This window comes from Scyliorhinus torazame, chromosome 3 (genome assembly GCF_047496885.1).
Source record: "Scyliorhinus torazame isolate Kashiwa2021f chromosome 3, sScyTor2.1, whole genome shotgun sequence".
Taxonomy (NCBI): Eukaryota; Metazoa; Chordata; class Chondrichthyes; order Carcharhiniformes; family Scyliorhinidae; genus Scyliorhinus; species Scyliorhinus torazame.
This window is the reverse complement of record NC_092709.1, coordinates 147,061,568-147,088,449: the sequence shown is the minus strand read 5'-3', so window position 1 is coordinate 147,088,449 and position 26,882 is coordinate 147,061,568. Positions and strand designations below refer to the sequence as shown.

Sequence of the window (26,882 nt, the reverse complement as noted above, 5' to 3'; positions counted from 1 at the left end):
CCCTTGACAAAGCCTGTCTGTCCTCTGCGACCACCTCAGGTACACAGTTCTCCCGTCTCCTGGCCAGGGCTTTTGCGAGTATTATGTGTCCAAATTGAGCAGCAAAATGGGCCTGTGTGATCCACATTCCATCGATCCTTTGTCATTTTTTGAGTGGCCTGTATTAGCGTAGAAGGCAGGGAGCCCCTCACTAGCGAGCCTATGAACATCTCCCGCAGGTGCAGGGCCAGAATTGGTGAAAATCTTTTATAAAAGTCCACAGAGAACCCACATTGGGTCCCGGCGCTTTCCCCGCATGCATGGAGTCAATGCTCTCCATGACCTCTCCCAGTCCTAATGGTGTTTCCAGTTCCCTCCACCTCTTGTCCCCATGATGGCATGTCCAGTCCATCGAGGAACCGTTTGATCCCCGAGTCCCCATTGGGGTACAGGTGTACAGTCCCCGGTAGAAGGCCTCAAAAGGCTTGGTTGACTTTTTTTGGTTCGGCTACCAGTTCACTTCTGCTGTCTTTTACCTGTGTTATTTCCCTCGTGGCTGCCTGCTTTCTCAGCTGGTGAGCCAGCAGCGGCTGGCCTAGTCTCCATGCTCATAAAAGGTCCCCCGTACCTGGCGTAGTTGATGCACTGCTTTCCTGGTGGATAGCAGGTTAAAGCCCATTTGTCGCTTTTTCCTCTCTGCAAGAAGCTTTACGATCTGGGCCTCAGTGTATTTTCTGTTGACCTCCAGGACAGAGTCAATCAGGTGTTGCCTAGCCGTCCTCTCTTCCCCTGTTTCTGCGAGCCTTGTAGGCTATTATTTCTCCTCTAATCACTGCCTTTAGTGCCTCCCAGAATGTGGAAGGTGAGACTTCCTCTTCCTGGTTGTTTGTGATGTACTCGCCTGTGGCCTGTGATGTTTTCTTGCAGAAGACCTTGTTGGCCAACATGGTCTGTGTCCAATCTTCAAGCGGGCATTGGGCACGGCCAATCTCTAACCTCACATCCATGTAATGTGGAGCGTGGTCGGAGATGGCCATCGTGGAGTATTCCGCTCTGACTATTTCTGGAAGCACCAATTTTCCCAATGCAAAGAAGTCGATATCTTGAGAATAGGAATTCCTTCCCACCAGGGTATAGGAACCGCCATGGGTCCACTGCCCCAATCTGCTCCATGAATGCTCCCAGTTGCCTTGCCGTGCCTGTCGTTTTCCCCGTTTTGGATCCGTCAATGGGTCCTGTACTCAGTGAAAGTCACCTTCTATGATCAGTTGGTGTGTGTCGATGTCAGGGATTTCCACCATAGTCTACATTATGAAATCCGTGTCGTCCCAGTTGGGCTCATACGCATTTACCAGGACTACCGGTGCCCCGTCTAGGACACCGCTGACCATGATGTACCGTCCCCCTTGGTCCGTAACCATCCTTGTCAGTGTAAACACCGTCCTCTTACTAATCAGTATTGCTACGCCCTAGCCCTTGTCTCATAACATGAATGTTACGTCTGTCCCATCCAGCCCTTCCTTACCCATAGTCAGTCCTTCTCCCTCAGGAACCAAAGGAAGACTGTCGTTTTTCAAACTCCTTAAATGAGCGAAGATTCTGGATCTTTTCACTGGGCTGTTAACTCCCCTAATGTTCCAGGTGATAATCCTGGTGGGGGCTTTTTGTCCCCCATTTCTACGGGACCATTCTTGCCTGGTGGATGCGCCCCTGTATTCTGGGGGTTCCTTTTGTTCGGGGCCGTCTAAAATGGCCACGGTCACCGTTCTCATCATGAGGCCAAGCCCCTGCTATCCGGTGTTTCCCATTGTCCAATGGACATCCAACATTACCACCAACATGTGTATGCCACCTGGGTGCGCCCCTGCATTCTGGGTTTTCCTTTGTTTGGGGGCCCTCCAAATTGGCTACTTGCGGCGCCATCTTGTAACGGTCTGCACTGAGTCTGCACTGACCCACTGCTCCTGACCTGTTTAAACCAATCTGAGACCCATCCCTTTCTTCTTCTCATGTTCCCCTTGAGTTCCCTCTTCCCCCGTTCTCCCTGCTATCCCTTACCACCCCTGTCCCCCCGTCCCCCCCGCCCTGTGTCTCCCCGTATGTTTTCCCTCTGTGTCCCTGTGTTCCCCGACCCCTGCTAGGGACTCTCTCCCTGCCGGGAGGTGCGCCGTGGTCCCTCTTGCTATCATACTTCCTGCGCTAGCTTTCCTCGCTGGTGTGGTGCCCCCCCCCCCCCCCCCCCAGGGCTGGTTGTACCCCTGTCCCATACCCACTAACTAACCGTTCCCTCTGTCTATGCCTTACCCTCTCCTGCAATCTGTTGCCCTCACCCTTCCCTGTGATCTGATCTTTCTGATCAAAGCAAGGCAATACAGTCCCGCACAAACATAGTGTGTGTTCATCATAGTTCTGTTTTTGCTCCTTTCTCCTCTGCTTCGCCTTCAGCATTGCCTTGCCTGCCTCTTGTCCAGGCCATTCTTCCAAACAAACGCGTCCATCTCTGCCGGGTGTTGAATTTGTGTTCCTTCTTTTGGAACGTGATCCAGAGCCTGGCTGGGAACAGCATTGCAAATTTCATTCTGTTCCTGTACAGGGCCGATTTCACCTGGCTGAACTCGGGCCCTGCGCTTTGCCAGGTCTGCCCTAATGTCTTTCCCACCTGCTCACTTTCTTTTGCCTCACCCACCTCAGGATGCTCTCACGATCCTGATAATGATGCAGTTTCGCGATTATCGCCCTTGGTTGTTCCTCCGCTTAGGGTTTCGGCCGGAGGGATGTGTGCTCTGTCGATCTTCGGCAGGTTGGGGAAGATGTTCCTCTCAACTAAGTTGCCCAGCATTTAGGCCACATAGCCTGTCGGATCCCTGCCCTTGATCCCCTCTGGCAGGCTCACGATCTGGATATTCTGGCGGCGGGACCTATTCCCCTGGCCCTCGACGTTCCCCTTCAGGCTCCCTTGGGTTGCTCCAACCTTTTGATCTCGACAATCCTGTTGCTCTGGTTTGTCGACGCCTTCTACAGTTTGAGGATTGTCTTCCCCTCGCCTCCACCTTCTTCCCCTGTCCATCGATTGCTATCTGCATGGCAACCAACGCCTCCGCTACTGCCACCTTGGCCGCCACCTGGATCTCCACCTATATTGCCTCGCTCATCGCCATCAGTACCTTTGTCAGGAACGTCTTCCATCCATTTCCTTATGGGGGGGCCATTGCTCGGGTCATCGGTCTCCCTCTCTCTGAGGTGGCCAGGGGCCTCGTGGGTCCACCAACTCGCCCACCCTATGTTCGTGGCCTTTTCCTCTGGTCCTGCCATCTCTGCGGCCTCTTGAGCTCCCATTTGTTGGCATGATAGTTCTGTTCTTTCCCTTTCTTAATTGTGGGTGAGATGCTACAAATCTCATGTTTTGGAGGAGAGCCACCTGATGTGCATCTGCTCCATACATCACCATCACCGGAAGTCCTTGCATGACCTTCTTAACCAGATTCTCCCACTTAAGTTTCTGTTTGTATGCCGGGAGAAGAATACGGTCTTATGGTCCGATTTTCCGAAGTGTGGTCGGGGGATGGATCGGTAGGCACCCTTGATGTTTGTAATGCCCCAAGCACCTATTCACTAAAGTGCCCAACCGAGGTGGGTGTCTCTGGGTGTCGTTCCTGGACTGGTGCTACGGGGTGTCTCGGGTTGGCGTTAGGGGGTTCTCTTCGCTATCCATCGCCTGCTTGTCCTGAAATCTGCTTGGGGTTGGGGTCAGGGGACACCAGAAGGGCCCGCCTCATCGCCAGGTGATCCTGCAAGACACAGGACATGACGCATGATTGGATCATGGGTTGGGTGGTGTGGTGTGGTGGGGGTTGTGCCATGCATGCCATGGGAAACTGCAATGCAGTAGGGTCTTGTTTCCTTGCCCAATGCCGACCTCCACCTCGGCGACTGCCCATCTCCTGGCCCACTGACCAGGTCCCGTGCCCACTGCTCTGTGGTGGTGAGGGGCCACAGGCCCAGCACTCCCACTCCAGTCTTCTCTCTCTCCCTGCAGTGTGCGCCACCTTCTCTGGAGAGGGGGATGGATATGGAAAGCACGCAGTGTTAGGCAGTCGGACATGGGCAGCACAGGGGGTGGGCAGCTTGTGGCCTTTGTGGCCAGGGCACCCAGACATGACAGCTGGTATAGGTACTGGCATGTGATGGAGAGCGCGCACACTGTCAGTGGATATGTGGGATAGAGGTTGATGCCAGGGGCACAATGCTACCTACTGGCCACCCTGAGGAGCTTCTTCCTGCACTGCTGGCCAGTCCTGGCGCTGGGGCCCATGGCCTCTGCCACTTGCACCCAGGCCCGGTGTACGGTGGCTGCTGGCAGCCTCCTTCCCACCCTGGGGAACAGAGTGGCCTGCCTCTCCTCCAGGGCGACCAGCAGGGTCTCCAGCTCAGCGTCAACAAACCAGGGCGCTGCTCTCCTTGCTGCCATCTTGTTGGCTGGGATGAGTGGGTGTGGGGAGTAGAGTGCTAATGCGCAGCTTCTCGAGTGACAATCCCGACCCGAGCGAATCGGAGACCATTTTTCATTGGTATCGATCATGTTCCAATTGGCACCGGTGCTAGCCCATTAATGGATCCCGATTGATCCGGGACCGGCGCTAATTTAGTTGTCGTCGAAGTCCACCGATTCAGTCCTAGCATCGACTCTTAGTTTCTGAAACGAAGAATCCCGCCCATTGCCTCTCGGCCATATCAGTTCTCCTTAATATGTTGGATAATTTGATTAAATCATCCCTTAAACTTCTAAGATCCAGGCAGTGCAACCTTAATTTATGCCATCTTATTTTTTTAAATCATGTCCAACTTCTGTAAAAGAGCATCCACTGCTGGAAAAGGCACCATAGAAATAAGCCGGAGGAGTCACATGCAGTTGCAATATTGACCACTAGGTGTCACTCAGATGCTTAGAATAAGCTCGATCAGCATTAGACTTTTGTGTTGGTGTGCTTTAAGTGAACCTTCGCCACCCAGAGAAATTTATTCTCTACATTTAAACAGAAAAATAACTATGCTTCAAATTTTGCCTCAATTAAGTGTCATCTTTTTGATGTGCTCACTTCCTTCACATCAACCCAGTTAATTTCTCAGTGGCGGCACGGCAGCACTGTTGCTTCACAGGGCCAAGGACCCCGCGTTTGATTCCCGGCTTGGGTCACTGCCTGTGCGGAGTCGGCACGGTCTTCCAGTGCCTGCGTGGGTTTCCTCCGGGTGCTCAGGTTTCCTCCCACAAGGACACGAAAGATGTGCTGTTAGGTGAATTGGACATTCTGAATTCTCCTGTGAACCCGAACAGGCGCCGGAATGTGGCGACTAGGGGCTTTTCACAGTAACTTTATTGCAGTGTTAATGTAAGCCGACTTGTGACACTAATAAAGAATATCATTATTTATTTCACTGTGGTGTAAATTTAATATGGAATTGATTAATGATAAATAAGGGAGAAAAAAATCTGGACTGGAAGTACCTGGATAGGATGTGATTTATATTGATAGGTTAAAATCTAATCGTTAATTGTACCTAAAAAGAAATCATAATTGTCCTGGACAACCTGATGTTCAAATACTTTGCAAACATGAATTTGCCTGCAATATTTCGATTAATATTCACGAGGGCATTCCTAGATCTGTTTCCCATACCTTTGAATTTCAATGATTACGCATCACCCTTTTTTCTTTTGCAAATTCATATTCAACTAAAATCACAATTTGACAGAAAATGACTTTTTTTTGACAAAATAATGTCAGGTTTAATCTTATAAACGGATTTATTTCTTGACTGGCTCAGATCTGTTCATTTGGGCAGGTATTCAAAGTCTGAACCGAGCTAGGATATTCATTTCAATGACATAATTCTCATTGACAATGGTTTCAAATTGTGAATTGAATTTTGTTTTGGATTGCAATTAAAAGCTTTCCATTTTAAAGGGGATCTGGATTACTGTACATCCGTGTGGCGTGCTAGTGCAATTAAAACCTATTATAACATCACGCCATGTGGTCATTCACATCGCTGAAGTTGAAAGTGTATGAACTTAATTCAAGTCCTCCACCCAGTGTGCATGCTGTTGGAATGATTCCACTGCACCTGCTAATATAGTGTTGGCAGCATTTGAACAGTGAAGTAAACGAGGGAAAACCGTGCATTGACTGCTCAAATTACTGCAGAATCCATGTGGAACCTATCTGAAAGAATGAACACATGCTTTCTGGGCTAATCAACTTAAGAGCGTCAGGTACATCAGAGAGATTTATCCCGCAAGTAACCTGACCAGCAACACATCGCATCTGGCATCATTTTCTTTCCCGATCCACTGTTACCAACCATCGTTGCCAACCACCCGGAATTGATTGACCGATTTCCATATGTGTGCGCAACATATCCTGACCTGCCTCTGGCTGTGGAGAGGGTGGGGATGGTTGGATATCTTCACTCTGAACAGTAGAATGATGGCACAATGAGGCTGCCTTTGTCGTTTTGTCCCTGACTCTTCTCGGTTGCTTCTGCAAGCATTGGTAGACCGTCACCCAAGCAAACCTTCGTCAGATGTGGTCAGCCTGGACAGTAGCCAGAAATGTGTACCCCAGCTAAGGTGTAAAAAGAGGCGATATCAGATCGGCCATCCACTCTTACACCCTGTCCAACTTTTCTTTCCAGAAGGCACCAAACCATATACATAATAGATGACGAATCCGATATGACCCATGTTTAAGCCTCTTGTCAAAGAGGTCACCGAGTACCGATTGGCTATTTAAGCCAAGTCGAATCTTCTCCACATCTGATGTGCACACACTGTCCAGCAGGGGTCGCTGGATAACAATGAGCCCAGGAACCATCTGCGGGATTTTTCTGCACAGTAAGACCCCGCGTGGAAGGCTGGCACTGACGTTCAGGGTGAACTGTGCAGCGCACTCCCATAACCCAGCAGAGAGCATCTAACCAGCACTCGGAATAGGCTTAGTTCAAGATGTTTAACTCTATCGTCTCGAAGCAGCATGACCCAGCCACAAAGAGCGGACGGAGTTATGTTTCGACATCAGCACTATTATGCCAAAAAGTGTGCCATTGGCAACGAATATAGTGAATTAATGACCACCAATCAACTTTTGCAGAAAATGTTATGATAGATGTTAATAAGTATATAATAATAAAACGAATAATAATTGTTACTGCAGCTTGAATTGTTTTTTGTGTTAATGTTATCTTTTTGAAAAAAATGTTGCCACTAATGTTAGTGCTGTGTTTTATAGCATCAACTCATTCACACGCAATACTGATTCTCAAATTCTCTCAGCGGTTTTTAAAGTTAAATCTAGCTTATTTTTTGGGAGCAAAAGCGTTGAAAATGCACAACACGCGCCGAAAACCAAGGCCAAATGTTATATATAGCCAAATCTCTTATCTTCATAGACTACCTCCTGTGAAGCTCCAGTATTTTCTGTTCACGATTTCCAGCTTGTCCTAATAGTCATTGGCTAGTCGAATTATAGGCCTGTTGTTAAGCAGCATTCGTTTGGGAGCGGGGGGGGGGGGGGGGCGGGGGGGCAGAGGGACGACAACTCTTTATCACATTTAAAGAATAATTCCGCCCACCACAAAGTCACTTGCAGCTCCTGTGGCCGAATAGCTGTTGGAGCGGAGTGGAGGAGGGGTAGGCGGCTGGACAGTGGAGATGTTACAATTTGAACAAAGGATATTGTTCCCTGAAGTGTTTTGTTTTGAGGGTTTTGAAAATGTATCTGGGGCATGAGCAAGGTGGTCCTGCAGTTGTGAGCAGCAAGGGTACACAGATGATTGACGACTTCATAACAGGGTGAACCCGGGCGCACGGGTAACTAAACAGTGATAATAACATTCCGAGATTCAAAATTCAAATTCCCAGGTGTGCACATCACCAACAATCTGTCCTGGTCCACCCACGTCGACGCTATAACTAAGAAAGCACAACAGCGCTTATACTTCCCCAGGAAACTAAGGAAATTCAACATGTCCACATTGACTCTTACCAATTTTTACAGATGCACCATAGAAAGCATCCTATCTGGCTGCAACACGGCCTGGTATGGCAACTGCTCGGCCCAAGACCATAAGAAACTACAGAGAGTCATGAACACAGCCCAGTCCATCACACAAACCCGCCTCCCATCCGTTGACTCTGTCGACACCTCCCGCTGCCTTCGGAAAGCAGGCAGCATAATCAAAGACCCCTCCCAACCCGGTTATTCTCTCTTCCAACCTCTTCCATTGGGCAGGAGATACAAAAGTCTCAGAACACGCACTAACAGATTCAAAAACAGCTTCTTCCCCGCTGCTACCAAATTCCTGAATGACCTTCTTATGGACTAATCTGATCTCTTCACACATCTTCTCTACTGAGTGGTACTGCACTCCTGTATGCTTCACCTGATGCCTGTGGCTATGTATTTCCAATGTGCAGTTATGTATGCCCAATGTTTTTTTTCATGTATGGAACGACCTGCTTGGACAGAACACAGAACAATACCTCTGCACACTTGACAATAAATCAAATCAAAGAATCTGAATCTAGACTGACATAACTGACTTTTTACTGACTCAGGCGCTCACCTTAATTAATCCTGACCCACACCCTCCCAATGGTGAGAGAAACAGAAAAATGCTGAAAACACACAGCAGGTCAGTCAGCGTCTGTGAGGAGAGATACAGATGACAATCCAGCTCTGACAAAGAGACATCCAGACTCAGCTCTGGTTTCTCTCTCGACAGAAGAGAGGAGATTTTCCAGCATTTTCTGCTTTTTCTTTCAGATTCCAGCATCCGCAGTAATTTGCTTTTATTTTATTATAACACATATAACATTACAGGCCGGTTGCCCGTTTGTGATGGGTCTCACATAAGAACAAATGTTCTGTTACCAGTCTCCTAAATGACCCTCTTATGGACTGACCTCATTAACACTACACCCTATATGCTTCACCCGATGCCGGTGCTTATGTAGTTACATTGTGTACCTTGTGTTGCCCTATTATGTATTTTCTTTTATTCCCTTTTCTTCCCATGTACTAAATGATCTGTTGAGCTGCTGGCAGAAAAATACTTTTCACTGTACCTCGGTACACGTGACAATAAACAAATCCAATCCAAATGGCCTGTAACGTGAATTCTCCTCTCTCCACAGACGCTGCCTGACCTCCAGAGTGTTTGCAGAGTTTGCTGTTGGAGTTTGCAGCATCCGCAATGTTCTTTGTTACAGAGGAGGTGAAAGTGAGTCACTCTGTTGAGGTACATGTCCCTCAAGGATACAGTGCGGTGCCATTGGGAAGGACAGTGGTTATATAGTGCCACTGTCTCCAGACTGTAATCACAGGTCACCTCCTATTCTCATTTCAACTATATAAGGACGAGTGACATTATGAGTGCATTGCGGTCCAACCGCTGTACACAAATGTTCGGTGTGCTCGTCTCCTTCATTCCCCCAGTGTTTGAGCCCTGAATAGTGACTGAGGGTGGTTTTTGTGTGGATTGTTGACAGGTCTCAGGAGCACCGTGCCCTGCTCCCCCCACAAGAGGCGGCGGGAGGTTTACATATCTGAGCAGCATTATGTAAATCGCGCTGGGACGGGGTGTGGGGGACTGAAGGCGTATTTACCATCTGCAGTCAATACGCGGCAAACGAGACCAGGGCAGTGGATCCGCACACACACAGTACTCACAGAGAGAGAGAGAGAGTGGACAGACAGGGAACTGAGCCCATTCCTCAGCCAGCACACACACACAGTCAGGTAGCAGCCGGCACAGCAACAAGTCAGAGCACTCCTTTGATTCACTGAATCTGGCCAGATTTAGCAGAGAGCAGACACCAGTTGAGACACCACTTAAGAGAGAGAGAATATATGAATGATCGCCTTGCCCCGTCTTGCTGAAACTGAGGCTATCTCCCATGCTGATTGGTCCTTTGCGAGGTTTTGGGGGAAGGAATATGCCGAAGATGTCCACAGAGCGAAGTGCGAAGCGGAGGCAGCAGGTTGAGGAGATGGGGGTGACTGCCAGTCCGGTTCTGGCTGCCCAGGGGAGTCTCTGCTGCTGGACAATGTCAAACGCCCTGTGGTTCCTGCTGTCTGTGGGCTCGCTGGCGTTTTGTATCAGCCTCAGTGTTAAAACGTCCCAGCTGGAGGAGAGGATACTGGACCTGGAGATTGTGAAGGGGGACACCCTGCCTCACCGGGCCCCCAGTATAGCGGCAGATCGCATGAGACTTCTCGTCCAGGAGAGAGTGGAACAACTTCTGAGCCAGGTAGCGCCCGCTGAACCCAATCGCCTGCTTTCCTGTTGATCCTACCGGTTGAGGCATGACCCCGCCGCGGGCACTTGGGGGCTATTCCCATTTTAAGCGACACGGTGTTTTTTTTTAAAGCGAGCACGGAGCAAAATGTGAATGCAAACTGCCTTCGGCAACTAACAAGTGGGGAATGTGCTGCAGACTGAGACTTCACTCTCTGTCCCCCAGCTCCTGTCCCGGAGCACTCAGCTCCCGGGCTGTGCTGCAACTGGCTAGGGATAAGGACGCGCCCGTGCCCTTCAAAGATGTTGTCTAACGGTGCTGATTTGTCACTGAAATGTGGACATTTGTCTTGTTTCCCTGCAGAGATCTTACGAAGACTCAGCGAAACGCAGAGCAGCAAGAGAAGCGCCAAGTGACTGTAACTGTCCTGCAGGTAGGTGGATTCCACTGTGCAGCAATACCCTTATCCCAAAATCCATCCTCCAGCACAGCTCAGTGTCAGCAGACAACCGCTTAACTCATTCATGCGAGTAAACTCTTCCCATTTTAACGGAGGCGTTAACCTGTTTAAAGTAAACACGGATGTGATAAGTGGACGAGTTAAACATTTGCTCACCAATATTGCCAGCAGTCATTTGTTCTGCTCTTAGATTTGCTACTGGAAACTTGTCCTGGGCGTTAATAACACAGAATGACCCCCCGCAGAAAAATCACGCTGAGAATTATTCCAGTGTACTGTGTTTCTGTCGCTTTTCTCAATGAATCCCGCACCTCACTCAGCCTGTATCCCGAGTAAAAGCCATACTCACACCCGGCTCTCTGCAGGGCCTGGCCCCTCACCGTCACTTGCTTTAACACAGGGGTGCAGACTAGGATGCACCTGGCAAACAGCTGGTTGAGCTGTTCACCCACAATGCTGGCTAGATGGATGGGCCACACGAAGAACTGTCAGGCACTGCTCTCTGTCAGATCTGTTCACTGCTCCAGACTGGCCCTGGAATGCAAAGTCAACACAGTTTAATTTCTCTGCTCCCGTGCCCATTCCCTGCTCCATCACCTTCAGAAAGTGTGAGGATCTTGTGGGCCTTCATATTCAGATTGAGACCTTTCGTTAGTAGCATCTGGTCATTATCTTCCTTTCCCTTATCCACAAAGCCAAACATCCTTAAGGAACCTCCTTCAGCTTCTTTTACTCTGTTCCCTCTCTTCATCCCCTTACAGGTTCATCTTGTCCATGAGATCCATTTACTGCACCTTAGACCCAATTCCAATGAAACTGCTGACCACTCAAACTTCCTTTCCTGGCCCCCATGCTAGCTGACGATGTAAATGACTTATCTCTCCCCAGACACTGCCCCTCTCCCTTTTAAATCTACCGTAATCACTCCCTTCTCAGAACCCCCTCCCCCACGATTCCACTCTACCTTACATCTCCCCACTCATCTTCAACTTCCCTTTTCTTTCCAAAGTCTGCAAACATGTTGTTAGCTCCCAAATTGGTGCCATTCCTTTTCTCAACTCCATGTTTGAATCACGTTTCTGACCCTGTCACAGCAATGGCACAACCCTTGTTAAAGTAACAAATCACATTCAATGTGACAGTCACCATGGTAAACAATTCCATTTTGTCCTCTTGACCCATCTGCAGCCTTAACCCCCCTCAGTCGAATAGGATTGCTACAATCCAAGTCCATTTTTACCTATCCTGTCGTAGCCCGAGAATCTCCTACAATGAATTATCATAACCCTGGACCAACGCCTTTGAAGTCCACCAAGGATATCCTTGGCCCTTTTAATTTCTCGCCTGCAGACTGTCCCTTGTTAACATCATCTGAAGCATGACATCAGATCCCACAAGTATGCAGAACATTTTCAGTTCTACTTTACCGGTATATCTTTCAACCCCTGCACCACCTGTGTTTTATTAGCATATTTGCCTGACATCCAGTCCTGACTGTGCTGTAATTTGTTCAAATTAAGCTGTGGCATGTTCAAAGCCATTATCTTCATCCCTGGTCCCAACTTTGTTTCCTCACTACTGATTCTATTCCATTCCCTGGCCATTGTCTCAAGTCCATTTTCTTTTGTTGGATTATTCCCATGCTGTTTAGCCAATCCCCTCTCTTCTACGAACTCAAACTCATCCAAAATTCTGCAACTGTGTTGTAACCTCCATCAAGCTCTGCTCACCCTTCAGTTCTTTGATCACTGACCTACAGTTGCTCCCGATCCACTAATGGTTCAAATTTTAAATTCTCATCCTGGTGTTCAAATCCTTCTGTGGCCTTACCCATCTCTATCTCTAATCTCTTCCAACCCTACAACCTGCCAATATTGCAGTGTTCTGACCTCTTGTGCATTCCTTAGCACCTTTGCTTCACCATTAGCTTTCAGGCACCTAGGTCCTAAGGACTGGAATTCCACCATGCCAACTGTCTCTCCCACTTTACAACTTTCCTTGTCTGATTACATCCCTGTGAAGCAACAGGGTATGTTTTACTGGGCTAAATGTGCTGTATAAATGCAATTTTTTGTTGCAATCCATGTAAACTGGCAAACAAAATAGCTCTAAAGGGCTGTTTTACATTCATGGTAAAGCACCTTGCCCACCAGAACTATTTATTGGAAATTCAGGTGTGCATTGCAAATTAGTTTCTGACCATTCATTTGGGATGCAGTACATACCTGAATTAATGACATTGAACACAAACTTGGAATGTCCCAAGTTTGTTGAGTTGAAATACATAGGTTGAAAATTACAGTTAAACCTACTTTAAATATTTTTATGTTAAGTTTTGCAAAATTCAATAATGAACAAATGATAACAATTGCAGAGTATTGTGAGGATCAAACACTGAGTCAATTGCATTATAAAGAATTGTATGAATGATTGGAGATAAGTAATTGGTGAGTTTCCTGATTCATTTTGTAATGATTCTTTAGATGGGGCTTTATATGATTGTTGTGGAGATTACCATCCATTTTTTGTTTCCCCTACTGAAAATAGCGAGTCTATTTGCATAATTGAATACTGTCCTAACAAGACATGTTGCAATTTTCTACTTCTTCATTCCATTCGAAATTGTGTTACATTATCATGAAAACCTAATGTTCATGAGACGTACCAAGTAGAGTTATAAGATATAATAAGGAGCATATGATCAGAATGTGCAACAGTCTCATGATTTTTTGTAACAAATAATTTGTTACATTCAGAAAGCACAATATGACTGCAAAATTGTGCAAAATCCCTATACCAGAGTGCCAAATCCCTTACTCTAACCGTGAGATATGCTCAGAAGAATTGTGACCACTTCTGAGCTTGCAAAAAAAATGTTTCTATGTCACACATACATACACAGTGATCTTTTTCATTTCTTTGACTTTTCCCAATATAACATCTGTTGTACCGTCCTTGGCATAGCTCTTCTACTATGCTGTGTGTCTTTCTTGAAATCTACATTTTTTTTCAGGTTTACCCATGAATTGTAGATTAATTGTATTTGTTTTGACAAGGCACAGAGGAAGAAGACCATTTACTATCTGATAGCGCATCCATGGTGTAATGGGTATTACAAATCAAATCATTTTAGTGGAAAACTGACAGGTTAAATGCAGTGGTGAAGACTTAAAAATCATTTAGCACAGGCTCTCAATTTATGGCGAGGAGTTTTGTTCATTTCAGATCAAGTTGAGTCCATTTAAGTGCAATATTTTATTAGTTACACTGAACCCAGCCTTGAGCTTGTTCAAACACCAGGCAATGTCAAATTACCAGCCTGATTTGTGCAATGCAGCTTTTTTTCAGCGATAAGTGAGCAGGAAATAAAATTAGAGTGTATACAACCATCTGATCTGAATCATGTTGTTTCTCAGCCGACCTTAAGCCATGATCAGATGGAAGGATATTTTACTCTGAATTTGGATTTAAGTTAATAAGCATCAGTAACTAAATAACAATATTAGGTGTAAATGCACTGGAAACTACCATGAGAGCATTCAGATGGTGGCAGCTATTGTCTACAGAGACGTTATATAGATAAAATAGTAAAACAAGGAAGTTGCGAGTAATGACAACAAGGGATAAAATGTGGATGCTAATCTTTTAAAGTAACTAACAGTTGGGCATCAGTATTTTATGGTTGATGCCTGAAGCAGTGAGTTTTGACTTATTTAATAATTCAACAAAAATGCAATCAGTATAACTGGGATTCAGTGCTGAGAGTGGTGTTACAGTGCAGTATAAGCAGGGCATTAAATCTACTTTAAGCCTTATTGCCTGAAGTTTATAGAGATAGGCAGTCTTCGAACACAAGACTGAAACATTAACTGTTGGTATTGACATCCGTTTGTCACTCGAGGCAGCTGCTCTTTCCATACAGATTAAAAATGAGCAGCTGTCATACTTTTGATTTATTGCAGAATTATAAAGGTACCCAATTTTGTGTGAATGAATGATGCAGGAAATTATTAATAAATCACTTTTCCTGAATAGCCTACAATTACTCACAGAATTAAAGCTGCTTCTGTCTTGCTAGTTGCCAGTTATGTGGAGCTCTTTGGAAAATGGAAGCATCTTTAGAAATCGCCTACAGTAATGATTTGTCTGTTCCGCCTAGTGACTGATGTGTTTCCCAGCAATCAGTACGGCATGTGCTTTGAGAAGTAAATGCTCATTAGGGAAAAGTTGCCAATTAAAATAAACGTTATATTGTCTGGAAACTTTGATGCATAGGTTTTACTGATATGGATGAAATATATTACATTCATTTCTCTGTATTACAGAACCGGTTAGTCTAGAGTTCGATAAGGGTTCATCTGTTTCAGCTTAAAACTATGTGCAATGCATTGAAGTAAAAGTTTACAGTGCCCTCGATCTTGCATACAAGATCCCAACTTTGATGACGTGATGTATCAATTTTCAAATCATAGCTTTTAGTGAGGGCAATAGGTAAAATTTAAAATTATACAACAAAATGACTGGCCTCTATCTTCTATTCTATGGAATGAAGCAACACCAATTGCTGTATCGACAGCAATGAAACTGCGAGAATTAGATGACGTGTGTCTGGCTGAAAATAAAGAAGCTGTGACATAAGAATTCAGTTTTGATTGTTCAAAGAAAATTTGCAGTTAGTTGTAGTAACTTTAAGTCCCACTTGAATCTGAAGAAAAACTCCATCCGACATCTGTTCAATCTACAACCACGTGATTTGATAAAAGCTTTTGATTCACTGATGCTTATTCAGTAATTAGGCTCTTATTCTGAGACAGTGACCCTGTGTTCTAGATTCCACAGCCAGGGGAAACATTTTCTCAGCATTTACCCTGTCAAGTTCCTTTCCAATTTTTTGTAGATCACCTCTCATTCTTGAAACTCCTGGGAATATAGGCATAGGCTGCAATTCTCCCAATCCGTGACAAAGTGTTCCCGCCAGCAGCAAAGCCTCACCCCTTGGCAGTGCCAACCGGGCACATTGCAGTCTGAGGGGTGGGAAGGAAGTGTCGAGGCAGCCCCTGCTCTTCAAAGGAAGCACTTGAGAATGAAGAGGCAGCCTCAAAAAACATACAGTTAGGAAAACACCTGCTCCCCTGAGTTAATTGATCCCTACAGGGGTATATAAATAAACAACTGAATCTCCCCTTTGAGACTGCCTCAATGTGTCAATCAAAAAGCTTTTAGCAAGCAATGGGGCATGAAACTGATTGTAAAGAATGCAGTTCAAAGCTTTCAGTCTTCTGGCATACACAGGCTTCTACACTTCAAAGGGCAATGGAAACCACTTCAAAGTTTCCCACCACTTTAAAGGGATTACTTTTACATTCATCTCAGTCTTTTAAACTTGGCGTACTGAAGACTTTTAAAAGCGTTTCGGGTACAGGTGGGATCACTTTCATTTAATTTTAATTTTAATTTCCAATTAAGGGGAAATTTAGTGTGGCCAATCCACCTCATCTGCACATCTTCGTGGTTTGTGGGGGTAAGACCCATGCAGACACGGGAAGAATGTACAAACTCCACATGAACAGTGACCTGGGGCCAGGATCGTTAGGCACCACCATGCCGCCCCACTTTCATTTTATTATGAGAGATGTGTATTTGTGAGATTCTGAGTGACTGTTTAGTGGGTTTACGCATTTGGCTGTAATCACTTTTACTAGAAAACTTAATATTTACATACTGACCGACTGTTTCATAGAATCATAAAATCCCTACAGTGCAGAAGGAGGCCATTTGGCCCATCGAGTCTGCACCAGCCCTTGCCCCGATAAAGCACCAAGGCCCAATCCCCCTCTCCGAGCCCCGTAACCCGACCTAATGTTTGGAAAATTTAGCATGGCCAATTAACCTAACCTGCACACCTTTGGTCTGTGGGAGGAAACCGGAGCACCTGGAGGAAATCCACGCAGACATGGGGAGAACGCGCAAACTCCACACAGACAGTCACCTGAGGCTCGAATTGAACTTGCGACTCTGGTGCTGTGAGGCAACAGTGCTAACCACTGTGCTACCATGCCGCCCCACGAAGAGGGTTACTGAGGGGTAGCATGGTGGCGCAGAGGTTACCGCTGTTGCCTCACGGCGCCGAGGTCCCAGGTTCGATCCAGGCCCTGGGTCACTGTCCCTGTGGAGTTTGCACATTCACCCCGTGTTTGCATGGGTTCCGCCCTCCACAACCCAAAGATGTGCAGGGTAGGTGGATTGGCCACGCTAAATTGCCCCTTAATTGGGAAAAATGAATTGGGTACTCTAAATATTTAAAAAAAGAAAAGCAGCTACTGCTTCCTCAGTTGCACTGGCCCAGTCGTCTTGTATCTCTTTCCGATGCTGCCGAAACACCCTCCTTGATAAACGCCATCAACTACTCCACAGGAAGTGGGGTAGGCGATGAAAAAACAGTAAGTGGGGTAGGCGATCGCGATGGTTTAAGGGGTTTAAAGTATGCAGAAGGAAGCCAAATGAGCCCCATCCCAGAAAAAGACTCCTGGCCTGAGTCCCTCCAGCTCAGTTTAAGCCCCCCTGACCTCCACCTCCCACGAAGGAGCTCTCTTGGCACCCTGGAATCATTTGCAGGAGGGAATATGCCACCTTTCCACCCCTCAGACTGCAAGCCACCAGGCCCACGTTCCTCAAGACTTGCACCAATTTACGCTGCAGGACCCAGGGGGCTGGTAGGAGGCGGCTGGAGCATGCCAGCTGGCAAGTGAATCGGGTGTCCTGCCTATCAATGAGATGTAATGAGCTATTTGCATGGTCCCACCAGGTTGAGGCGGGTAGGTCCAGGAAACCAGTTCTGGTTGGTGGGGTGAACCAGGAGATTCGCGACTGGTTTGACACCTGGCACAAATTGATTTTGGACCATACGCCCCAGAGAATCCCAGCCGCGGTCTATTCTACCGTGCCTCTTAGAATCAACAGGAAACAGTCCGGTCAAATAACAGCATAATATAGTCATATTCACCGAATCCTACCTTACACACCATGTGAGTGGAAATCCTCTCCCACCGGCAGGACAGAATCACCAGAGTTGATGTTCAGTGGCACAGAGTCAGGAGGTAGTTGCCCTGGGTGACTGCAACATTGACTCCACATCCCACTAGTCAAATGGGCAAGCAAACCACCTGCTGCTGATCATGATGCCTCAACCGGTGAATCAGTACTCCATGTTGGACACCACTTGGAAGAAGCAGGAAGGGTAACAAGGGCAGAGAATGTAGTCTGGGTGGGAGACTTCAATGCTTATCAAAAAGAGCCAATAAGTACCAACACTACTGACTGAGTGGGAGGGAAAACACATGTGACTTTGTCCTCACCAATCCACTGGTCGCAGATACATCTGTCCATGACAGTATTGGTAGGTATGGCCAATGTACAGTCCTTATGGAGATGATCTCTCATCTTCACACTCAGATTCGTCCATCGTGTTGTGCGGCATTTTCTTTTTTCTTTTATGGTATGTGAATATCATTGGTTAATCCAGCATTAATTGCCCATCCCTAATTCCCTTGTGAAAATTGAAGTAAGCTGCCTCTTGAACCGCTGCAGTACATCTATTGCAGGTACACTCAGTGCTATTAGGAAGGGAGTTCTAACTTTTTGACCCAGCGACACTGAAGGAATGCCAATTTTGTTCTGAGCAGGATGGTGTGTTGTTTTCAAGTGAACTTGGTGGTATTCCAAAATATCTTCTGCCCTTGTCCTTCTAGATGGTAGAAGTGCTATGTTTGGAAGGTGTTGTCGAAGGAACATTTGTGAGTTGCTGCAGTGCATCTTGTAGATGGGGCACACTGCTGCCACTGTTATTCAATGGCAGAGTGAGTGAATGCTTATGGCGGTAGATGGGGTGCCATCAAGCAGCTACTTTGTCTTGGATGGTGTCAGGTTTATTGTGCTGTTGGAGCCGTACTCATCCAGGTAAGTGGAGAGCATTTCATCACACTTCGACTTGTGTCCTGTAGACGGAGGACAGGCTTTGGGAGGTCAACAGGATGGCACGGTGGCATAGTGGTTAGCACAGCTGCCTCACAGCACCAGGGACCCGGGTTCAATTCTGGTCTTGGGTGACTGTCTGTTTAGAGTTTGTACATTCACCCCGTGTCTGCATGGGTTTCCTCTGAGTGGTCCATTTTCTCCCACAGTCTAAACATGTGCATGCAAGGTGGATTGGCCATGATAAATTGCCCCGTACTGTCCAGGGATGTATAGGTTACGTTACGGGATTCAGGATATAGGGTGGAATGTATCGGTGCAGATTCGATGGGCCAAATGACCACCTCTGCACTGTAGTGATTATATGAGAACGCATTATAGGGTGGCACGGTAGCACTGTGGTTAGCACAGCTGCATCACAGCACCAGGGACCCAGGTTCAATTCCGGCCTTGGGTGACTGTCTGTATGGAGTTTGCACGTTCTCTCAGTGTCTGTGTGAGTTTCCTCTGGATGCTCCAGTTTCCTCCCACAGTCCAAAGATGTGCAGGTTAGGTGGATTGGGCATGATAAATTGCCCCTTAGTGTCCAAAAAAGGATCATTGGGTTATGGGGATAGGGTGGAGCATGTGTCTAGATATGGTGCTCTTTCAGAGGGTCGGTGCAGACTCGATGGGTCAAATAGCCTCCTTCTGCACTGTAGTGATTCTATGATTTTATTCTATTCTAGGGGCTGAGAAGTCACCATAAAATTCCAAACCGCCTTGTAGATGCAATATTTATATGGCTTGTCCAATTATGTTTCTGGTCAATGGTAACACAATGTTGAGGTATTCAGCAATGGCGATGCCTTGATTGTCAAATACAAATGGTTAGATTCTTTTTTGGAAATGGTAATAGTGTGGCATGAATATTACTTACCACTTGCTTGCCTGCCTAAGCCTGGACATTGCCCAGGTTTTGCTGAATATGGACTGAATATGGACTGGTGCTGCTGCATCATATGAGAAGTCATGACGTGGACTGAAAACTGTGCAATCATCAGCGAACACACCAACTTCTGACCTTATGATGGAGGAAAGGTCATTAATGAAGCAGCTGAAGATGGTTAGACCGAGGACACTACCCTGAAAAACTCTGTAGCAATGTTCTGGGGCTGAGATGATTGGCCTCTTTGATGCCATACTCGATCAAATGTTGCTTTGGTGGTCACACTCAGCTCACCAGCTTTTGTCCACATTCGGGCCTATCCCATAATGAGGTCAGGAATCTCATGTTCTTGGTGGAACCCAAACTGAACATCAGTAGGCAGATTATTGCTGTGTAAGTGCTGCTGGATTCCACTGTTGACAGCATCTTCAATCATTTATCACTGTGGTAAATGGGATAGATTCGGAACAAATCTGGCAGTTCAAAACTGGATATCTATGAAACGCTGCGGGCCAACAGCAGCATCAGAATAGTATTCAACCACAATTTGTAACCTCATGGCATGGTGTATCCCCCCACTCCACCATTACTATCAAGCCAGGGGACCAACCATGGTTTAATAACAGTGCATCAAGTATACCTAAAAATGAGGTGCCATCATTGCACTGTCTACATCAGTAGTAGCATCCTGTAGACAGGACTAAGCAATCCTACAATTCATCCCACATTCAGTAGTCTTACTCCATCCATGCATGAATGGGGGTGGACAATCAAACAATTAACCAGAGGAGGCTCCACAAACATTTCCATCCTCAGCACATCAGTGCAAAAGGAAAGGCTGAAGAATTTGCTACCAGCTTCAACTGGAAGTGCCAAGTGGATGATCCATCTCAGCCTCCTCCCTAGAACTCCAGCATCACAGATGACAACCTTCAGCCATTTCAATTCACTCCATATGATATCAATAAATGGCTGAAGGTACTGGATACAGCAAAGGCCTTGACAACATTCTGGCTATAGGGCTGAAGACTTAGTGTTTGAGAACTAGTTCACTGCTAACCAAGCTTTACCAACGTGGCTACAAACCTGGCATATACTTGGCAAAGTGGAAATTTATCCAAAAATGTCCTGTCCTCAAAACGTAAGACAAATCTAAACTGACCAATTACTGCTCCCCCTCCCATCCCCAATCCCCCCAATCGTCAGTCTCCTCTCAACCATTAGCAAAGTTATGGAGGTGTTGCCACCACCTACCCGGCAATAACCTGCGCACTTATGTCCATTTTGGGTTCCACCAAGGCCACTGGACAAAAGAGCTGAATCCCAGAGGTTTGGTAGTGTATTGGGGCAAACATCTTCAGATTCTTCATAAATGACCTTCTCTCCTTGATGTTTAATGACATTATCATTGTATCCTCAACCATCAAAATTCTAGGGGTGAACATTGACCAGAATACTGTGGCTAAGAGAGCAGCACGGTAGCACATGTGGCTAGCACTGTGGCTTCACAGTGCCAGGGTCCCAGGTTCGATTCTCCACTGGATCACTGTCTGTGCGGAGTCTGCACGTTCTCCCCGTGTGTGCGTGGGTTCCCTCCGGGTGCTCCGGTTTCCTCCCACAGTCCAAAGACGTGCAGGTTAGGTGGATTGGCCATGCTAAATTGCCCTTAGTGTGCAAAAATGTTAGGAGGGGTTATTGGGTTATGGGGATAGGGTGGAAGTGAGGGCTTAAGTGGGTCGGTGCAGACTCGATGGGCTGAATGACCTCCTTCTGCACTGTATGTTCTATGTATCTATGAGCCAAGACAAGGTTAGAGCTGGAGATTCTGCAGTAAATAACTCATCTCCTAAAAATCTTTCCACCATCTACTAGGCACAAGTCAGGAGTGTGATGGAATACACTCTACTGGCTTACATGGATGCACCTCCAACAATACTCAAGGCCAAAACCATCTAGCACAAAGCAGCCCGTTTGATCGGCATCCCTTCTACCACTTTAAACATTCACTCACTCCACCACGGATGCACCATTTATAAGATGTACTACAGCAACTTTCCAAGGTTCCTTCATGAACACCTTCCAAACCAACAACTTCTATCACCAAGAAGAGGCAGCACACACACCACCACCACCACCAAGTTTCCTTTCAAGTCACACATGGTTTTGGCTCAGTCCTATATCCTGTTGTTTCACTGTCACTGGGTCTGGAAGTCTCTTCCTTACAGCACTATGGATGTACCAACACAACATGCTCTTCAGCAGTTCAAGGCAGCGACTCACCATCATCTTCTCAAGGACAGCTAGATTGGGCAGGAACACCCACATCCTATGAATGGATAAAGAGTTTTTTAAATGTTATGAATGTGGACTACCAAGTATTGGCAAAAAACCAAGGTTAGAAACCATTATATTTCAGTGAGGTAGCACTTCAAGTATTAAGCCTTTGTACACACTTAATTGTTGTGACAAATCTCCACAATTCATTTTGTTTAAAGGTGCAGGTGGTAAATGAGGAACAGTGAGCAGACACTGTGGCATCCAAACAAAAGTATTCTTCAGCTGATTCTCTGTGGCATCAGCAGGTGATAGCACTGTTCTCATAGCAACCATCTACCTAGCGCTGTTTCTTCAAACATTACAGCCCACAGATTGCTGCACGATTAAAGCATCATTGCCATTGGCATGATGACAGCTGCTGTTGTATATAATAGTGCTTTGTTGTTAGACATTAACCAAAGGAAAACCTTTTCTTTTCATGTAGACCAGGGCATTACGATGGGTGTCTACACACCAGGTAACTGATAAAAACTAGGCCCCATTTGGCAACTTGTCAAACAGAGAAACAGTTTTGAGATATTGTAAGCTGATTAAGTACTTGCATAATGGCAAATATTTGGCCATCATACGTATTATTGAGTGGCCATGTATTCTGTAGCTAGGTTGCTTTCAATTAAAATTGGAACTTTGATGTAATTCCTTGCCCTAATGGAGGATGGCCATACAATACTTGAGCAGGGAAAGAGCTGTTTTCTGTGGCCTTATCTCAGATATGGTTTGACAAATTGAGAGGAAACACTTTGTTGTACGCGTACTTTGCCCACCCACCTGTCAGAGAGAAAGGGGTGGATATTTCATTGTCCCCTGCCAGTAACGACTTTCCCAATCTGGTGGAGGATCAAGCATCAGCTGAAAAGTGGGATCAGCGACGGGCTCCATTCCCGTTCCAATTCTCCAGTCGCCCACTCGCAGCGAGCTACATAACCTTTCCACCAGCATCATGCAAATGGGTTATTTGCACCTATTTGCATCCGATTAACAGGCTGGAAGCCCAGTTCTCCAGCGCCCCTCCATGATGCTCTAGTCATCTAAGCCGAGAGTTACGTCAGTGGGAATTGACCCATTTGCGGTGGGTCAAGGGCATCAGTGTACAATGGAGATGTGCCCCAAAGTCCATCAGAAGAGACCCCTCTCCCCCAAAATGAAATTCCTGTGCCCCCCTGCCTGGTCACCCCCTTGCACCCCCCCCCTCAGATCCCGCCATCAGACTCCCTCAACAGCTGTATCAGGCACCTCCTTCAGAGACCCCCCCCTCCCCGCCCCCCATCAGAGACCTCTCCTCCCACCCTCCCGCCCAGAGACCCTCCCTAAAAGCTGAAGAACAGCTTAGGGAAGCTAAGCGCTATGACTTCCTCTTTTTCCACAGATAAAAGCACTTAGTTGCTCTTGATGTGTGAGTAGCTGTCAATTATAGCAAGAGTGTTTATAAACATCATGGTTTGCATCAAAGCAGGGTAACGTAGATGTATTCAAGCATGAAGGGAAAGATCAACCCGTCAAGAAGTCGACTTTTGAGTAATAAAACTGCCAGTCACTGGCTAATGCAAAGTATTGCTGTGTGAAATTGAATGGAAATTTACATTTCAAAGGCTGTTGAGGGATTTCAAGCCCTTTGAAGTGCACTTGGCTTTCAAGGAAGCCTCTGACAAGTGTAACATATGTTGCTTTAAACACATTTGTCTGAGACAGCCGATGTTAAGAAATGGTAAGTGAAAAAGCAGTAATTTTTCACTCCGCTGCCTGGACTGCTCTTTTTCAGGCAGGAGTCTCTAAAGAGGGTATGATTGGGAAGAGTGGGGGTCGGGTCACCCTCATGCGTGCATGCTGTTGGGAGGGGGTGACCCATTATTCCCGTGGTGGGGGCGGAAGGATGCCCCTACTTGGTTAGTGAAGGGCGGGGGAGTTTGCATTGTTGATTTGATTTATTTATTGTATTGAGGTAGAGTGAAAAATATTGTTCTGCTTAAAGTCCTGGCAGATCACTCCATATGTGAATACATAGAACATACTATAATAACGATTATAAAAGATGTAGGAAGATTATCTGTCGGGGAGAACTCGCAGAGTGTCGCAACGCTCCGATGTCACCTTGGAAAAATAAATAGGATTAGAAATAAATATGGTGGAGGGGCCAGCCGCCAGACCTTTGCATTAAGCGGCAGCCCATTACCGGGATTCAAACAGAATCTCATGAGCTCCTCACAATGCATAAATTTGCATGGAAAAATGAAGGAATTGCACCTCCTGGCACCAGCGGACACAAGGAGCGAGTCCCCGCTGGAAGACGCACTTAATCTCCAGAGAATCCAGCTCAAAGACTCATTAACTTATCTTGTCTTGACAGAGTTCCTGAGGTTATTAAAACTTTTCTTTACCCCTTTGGGTAAAGAAATTCCTGTGCCCCCCTGCCTGGAGGGCAGGGTAATGTCAATTTGGGTAATGTCCTTTGGGTGTTCACATGGCTTTAACTGTATCTCAACAAGTGGTGTCAAAGCAATGAGCAATGAAATATAAACATGCTATGCCTTGGCGTAGCCACAATATATTATCAGTTAGTAAGTCAACAACACTGCAACTTGGGGTGCTGCCTATAATTCATGCATTGGAATGCATGATATCATTTAGTGGCAATGACTAACTGGACCTTTCCCCTCTCCTTGTATTCTTACAAGCCTCCTTTGTTTTGTTGCACTGTACTTTACTGTATTGTATTGGGCTATATATTAAACTATACCATGTATGGTATCATCGCATTACATCATTATATAGCATCGTAGCACATCAGCAGGGCTGTTTCAGAGATTTTAAATACTGTTACAGAGATATTAAAACCTATTTAGATGGCCATTGCAGAATAGAGATCCCTTTTCAGAATTGAGATCCAATTATGAACAATTGTGAATTTGCAGAGAAAATTATTTAAACTGGAATAAACGTGACAGATCTTCCAAGAATTTGTATAATGGAGAAACGTTGGAGCCCACTGTTCAATGCAATAGACCTGATTTAACCTCAGCATCAAAACACACCATTTCAATTCCACCGTTCATTATTAAAGGTTCAAATATCACACTGTTGCGCTATTCATATGATTCAGCGATATTTCTAAACTTATTTATGGAATCATAACAAAACCAGAAGGACATGACTGACATAAAATCCAGTATTTCATAGAATATAGAACATACAGTGCAGAAGGAGGCCATTCGGCCCATCGAGTCTGCACCGACCCACTTAAGCCCTCACTTCCACCCTGTCCCAGTAACCCAATAACCTCTCCTAACCTTTTTGGACACTAAGGGCAATTTATCATGGCCAATCCACCTAACCTGCACGTCTTTGGACCGTGGGAGAAAACCAGAGCACCTGGAGGAAACCCACGCAGACGCGGGAAGAACGTGCAGACTCCGCACAGACAGTGCGAGGATTCCCCTGCGGGGAATCGAACCTGGGATCCTGTCGTTGTGAAGCCATAGTGCGCGTCACTTGTGCTACCGTGCTGCCCGGCAATTCAATTGCGAATTGTAATGATAATTTTCTACAACAACTTAGCAATCCTTTATTTTAATATTGTATCTAAATTGATCTTAACAGAGGTGCTCTTAAAATGAGTCTTTGCTTTTAACTGAAAAGTTATTTCTCAACTGATTATCCTGCTTTGTGACTGAGATACATAGGAGCTTCAACTCTATACTGAGCAGGAGATTCGCTGATCTATATAGGGCATGTCATATGGCAAGTAATTATGGGCTGGATTCTCAGTTTGGGAGACAAAGGGCGGGATTCTCCAACACCCCGCCGGGTCAGAGAATCGCCGGTGGGCGGCATGAGCCTCTGTAAGGCTCCGCCATGGCCAGCGCGGAGAAGAAACGTCCTGCGCATGCGCAGGAAACACGGCGGCGGCTCTGCGCATGCGGCAACTCGCGTCGGCCCACAGCGTGGCGCCAACCCTGCCGGCACCGGCCTATCCCCCGGATGTGCGGAGTTTTCCGCAACCTTTGCGCGGCCTGATGCCGGAGTGGTTCGCGCCGCTCTTGGCGCTGGCGTCGGGCTGTCCCACCAATTGCGTGAGAATCCCGGCCCAAGTCTCCACGCCGGCTTGAAAACGGTGGTATTTTATGCCAGGACACCGATTCCCTGCTCCGGGGAGGGGGGGGGGGGTGCGGGGGTGGCTAGCAACCAGGCAGTATAGAGATCCCAGCTCTAGCTGCTGATGCGTCCCGGAGCATTGTCGGCTGAATGGCCGCGCATGCGCAGGGCGGCAGCCTGCAGTGGCCGAGCCATGCTTCATGGCGGATGCAGCCCGCAGATCCGGACCACAAAAATAGTCCCCCCCTTCAACCAACCCTGAATAAAGCCCCTCCTGCCTGTGGATCAGCCCTCCCCTGACTGTGACGCCGCTGGACTGAGTCCGTAGCCGCCACGCTGAGCTCATAACGGGTGAGACCACACGTGTCCCACGCCGTCGGGAACTCGGCCTGTTGGGGATGGAGCATTGTGGGGCGGGCCTCAGGAAATGGCCTGAGGCATTGGCGTACCTCTAGAGTACACCGCTTTTCAGGGGTCGGAGTATTGTGAAAGCAGCGTCGCCCCCGATTTTCGCATCAGCGGGGATCGGGGAATCCAGCCCTTTGTTCCAGATCAATCAACCAACTGTGAACTATTAATTATTTAGTTTATGTTATTAAACTTTGTTTCCCTTGTTTGTTATCCATAGCAGAGCAAAACTTTTTTTTTTAACCTTAAATGAATAATGACAGTTAAGATTAATAGACAAAACAGTTAAATAGGAAACTTAATCAAAGCACCAAGAAAGGCAGCAGTTGGGAATACAATTTACTCTTTAATAATCATGGCTGTTTAATATTTTATCATGTTACGCGCTGATGTCTTAGGGCTGAGTCCTCACA

The 26,882-nt window shown here is 46.6% G+C and overlaps 1 protein-coding gene across 1 annotated transcript in view; it reads left to right on the top strand.

Moving 5' to 3' along the window:
* The first annotated feature begins 9,650 nt into the window (after positions 1 to 9,650).
* LOC140409398 (collagen alpha-1(XXV) chain-like) overlaps positions 9,651 to 26,882 on the top strand; it is a 595,770-nt gene continuing 578,538 nt past the window's right edge. The window contains exons 1-2 of the mRNA XM_072497845.1: positions 9,651 to 10,288; positions 10,640 to 10,709. Coding sequence (XP_072353946.1) covers positions 9,935 to 10,288; positions 10,640 to 10,709 — 424 coding nt within the window. The 5' untranslated portion in view covers positions 9,651 to 9,934. The remainder of the gene's footprint in view (positions 10,289 to 10,639; positions 10,710 to 26,882) is intronic.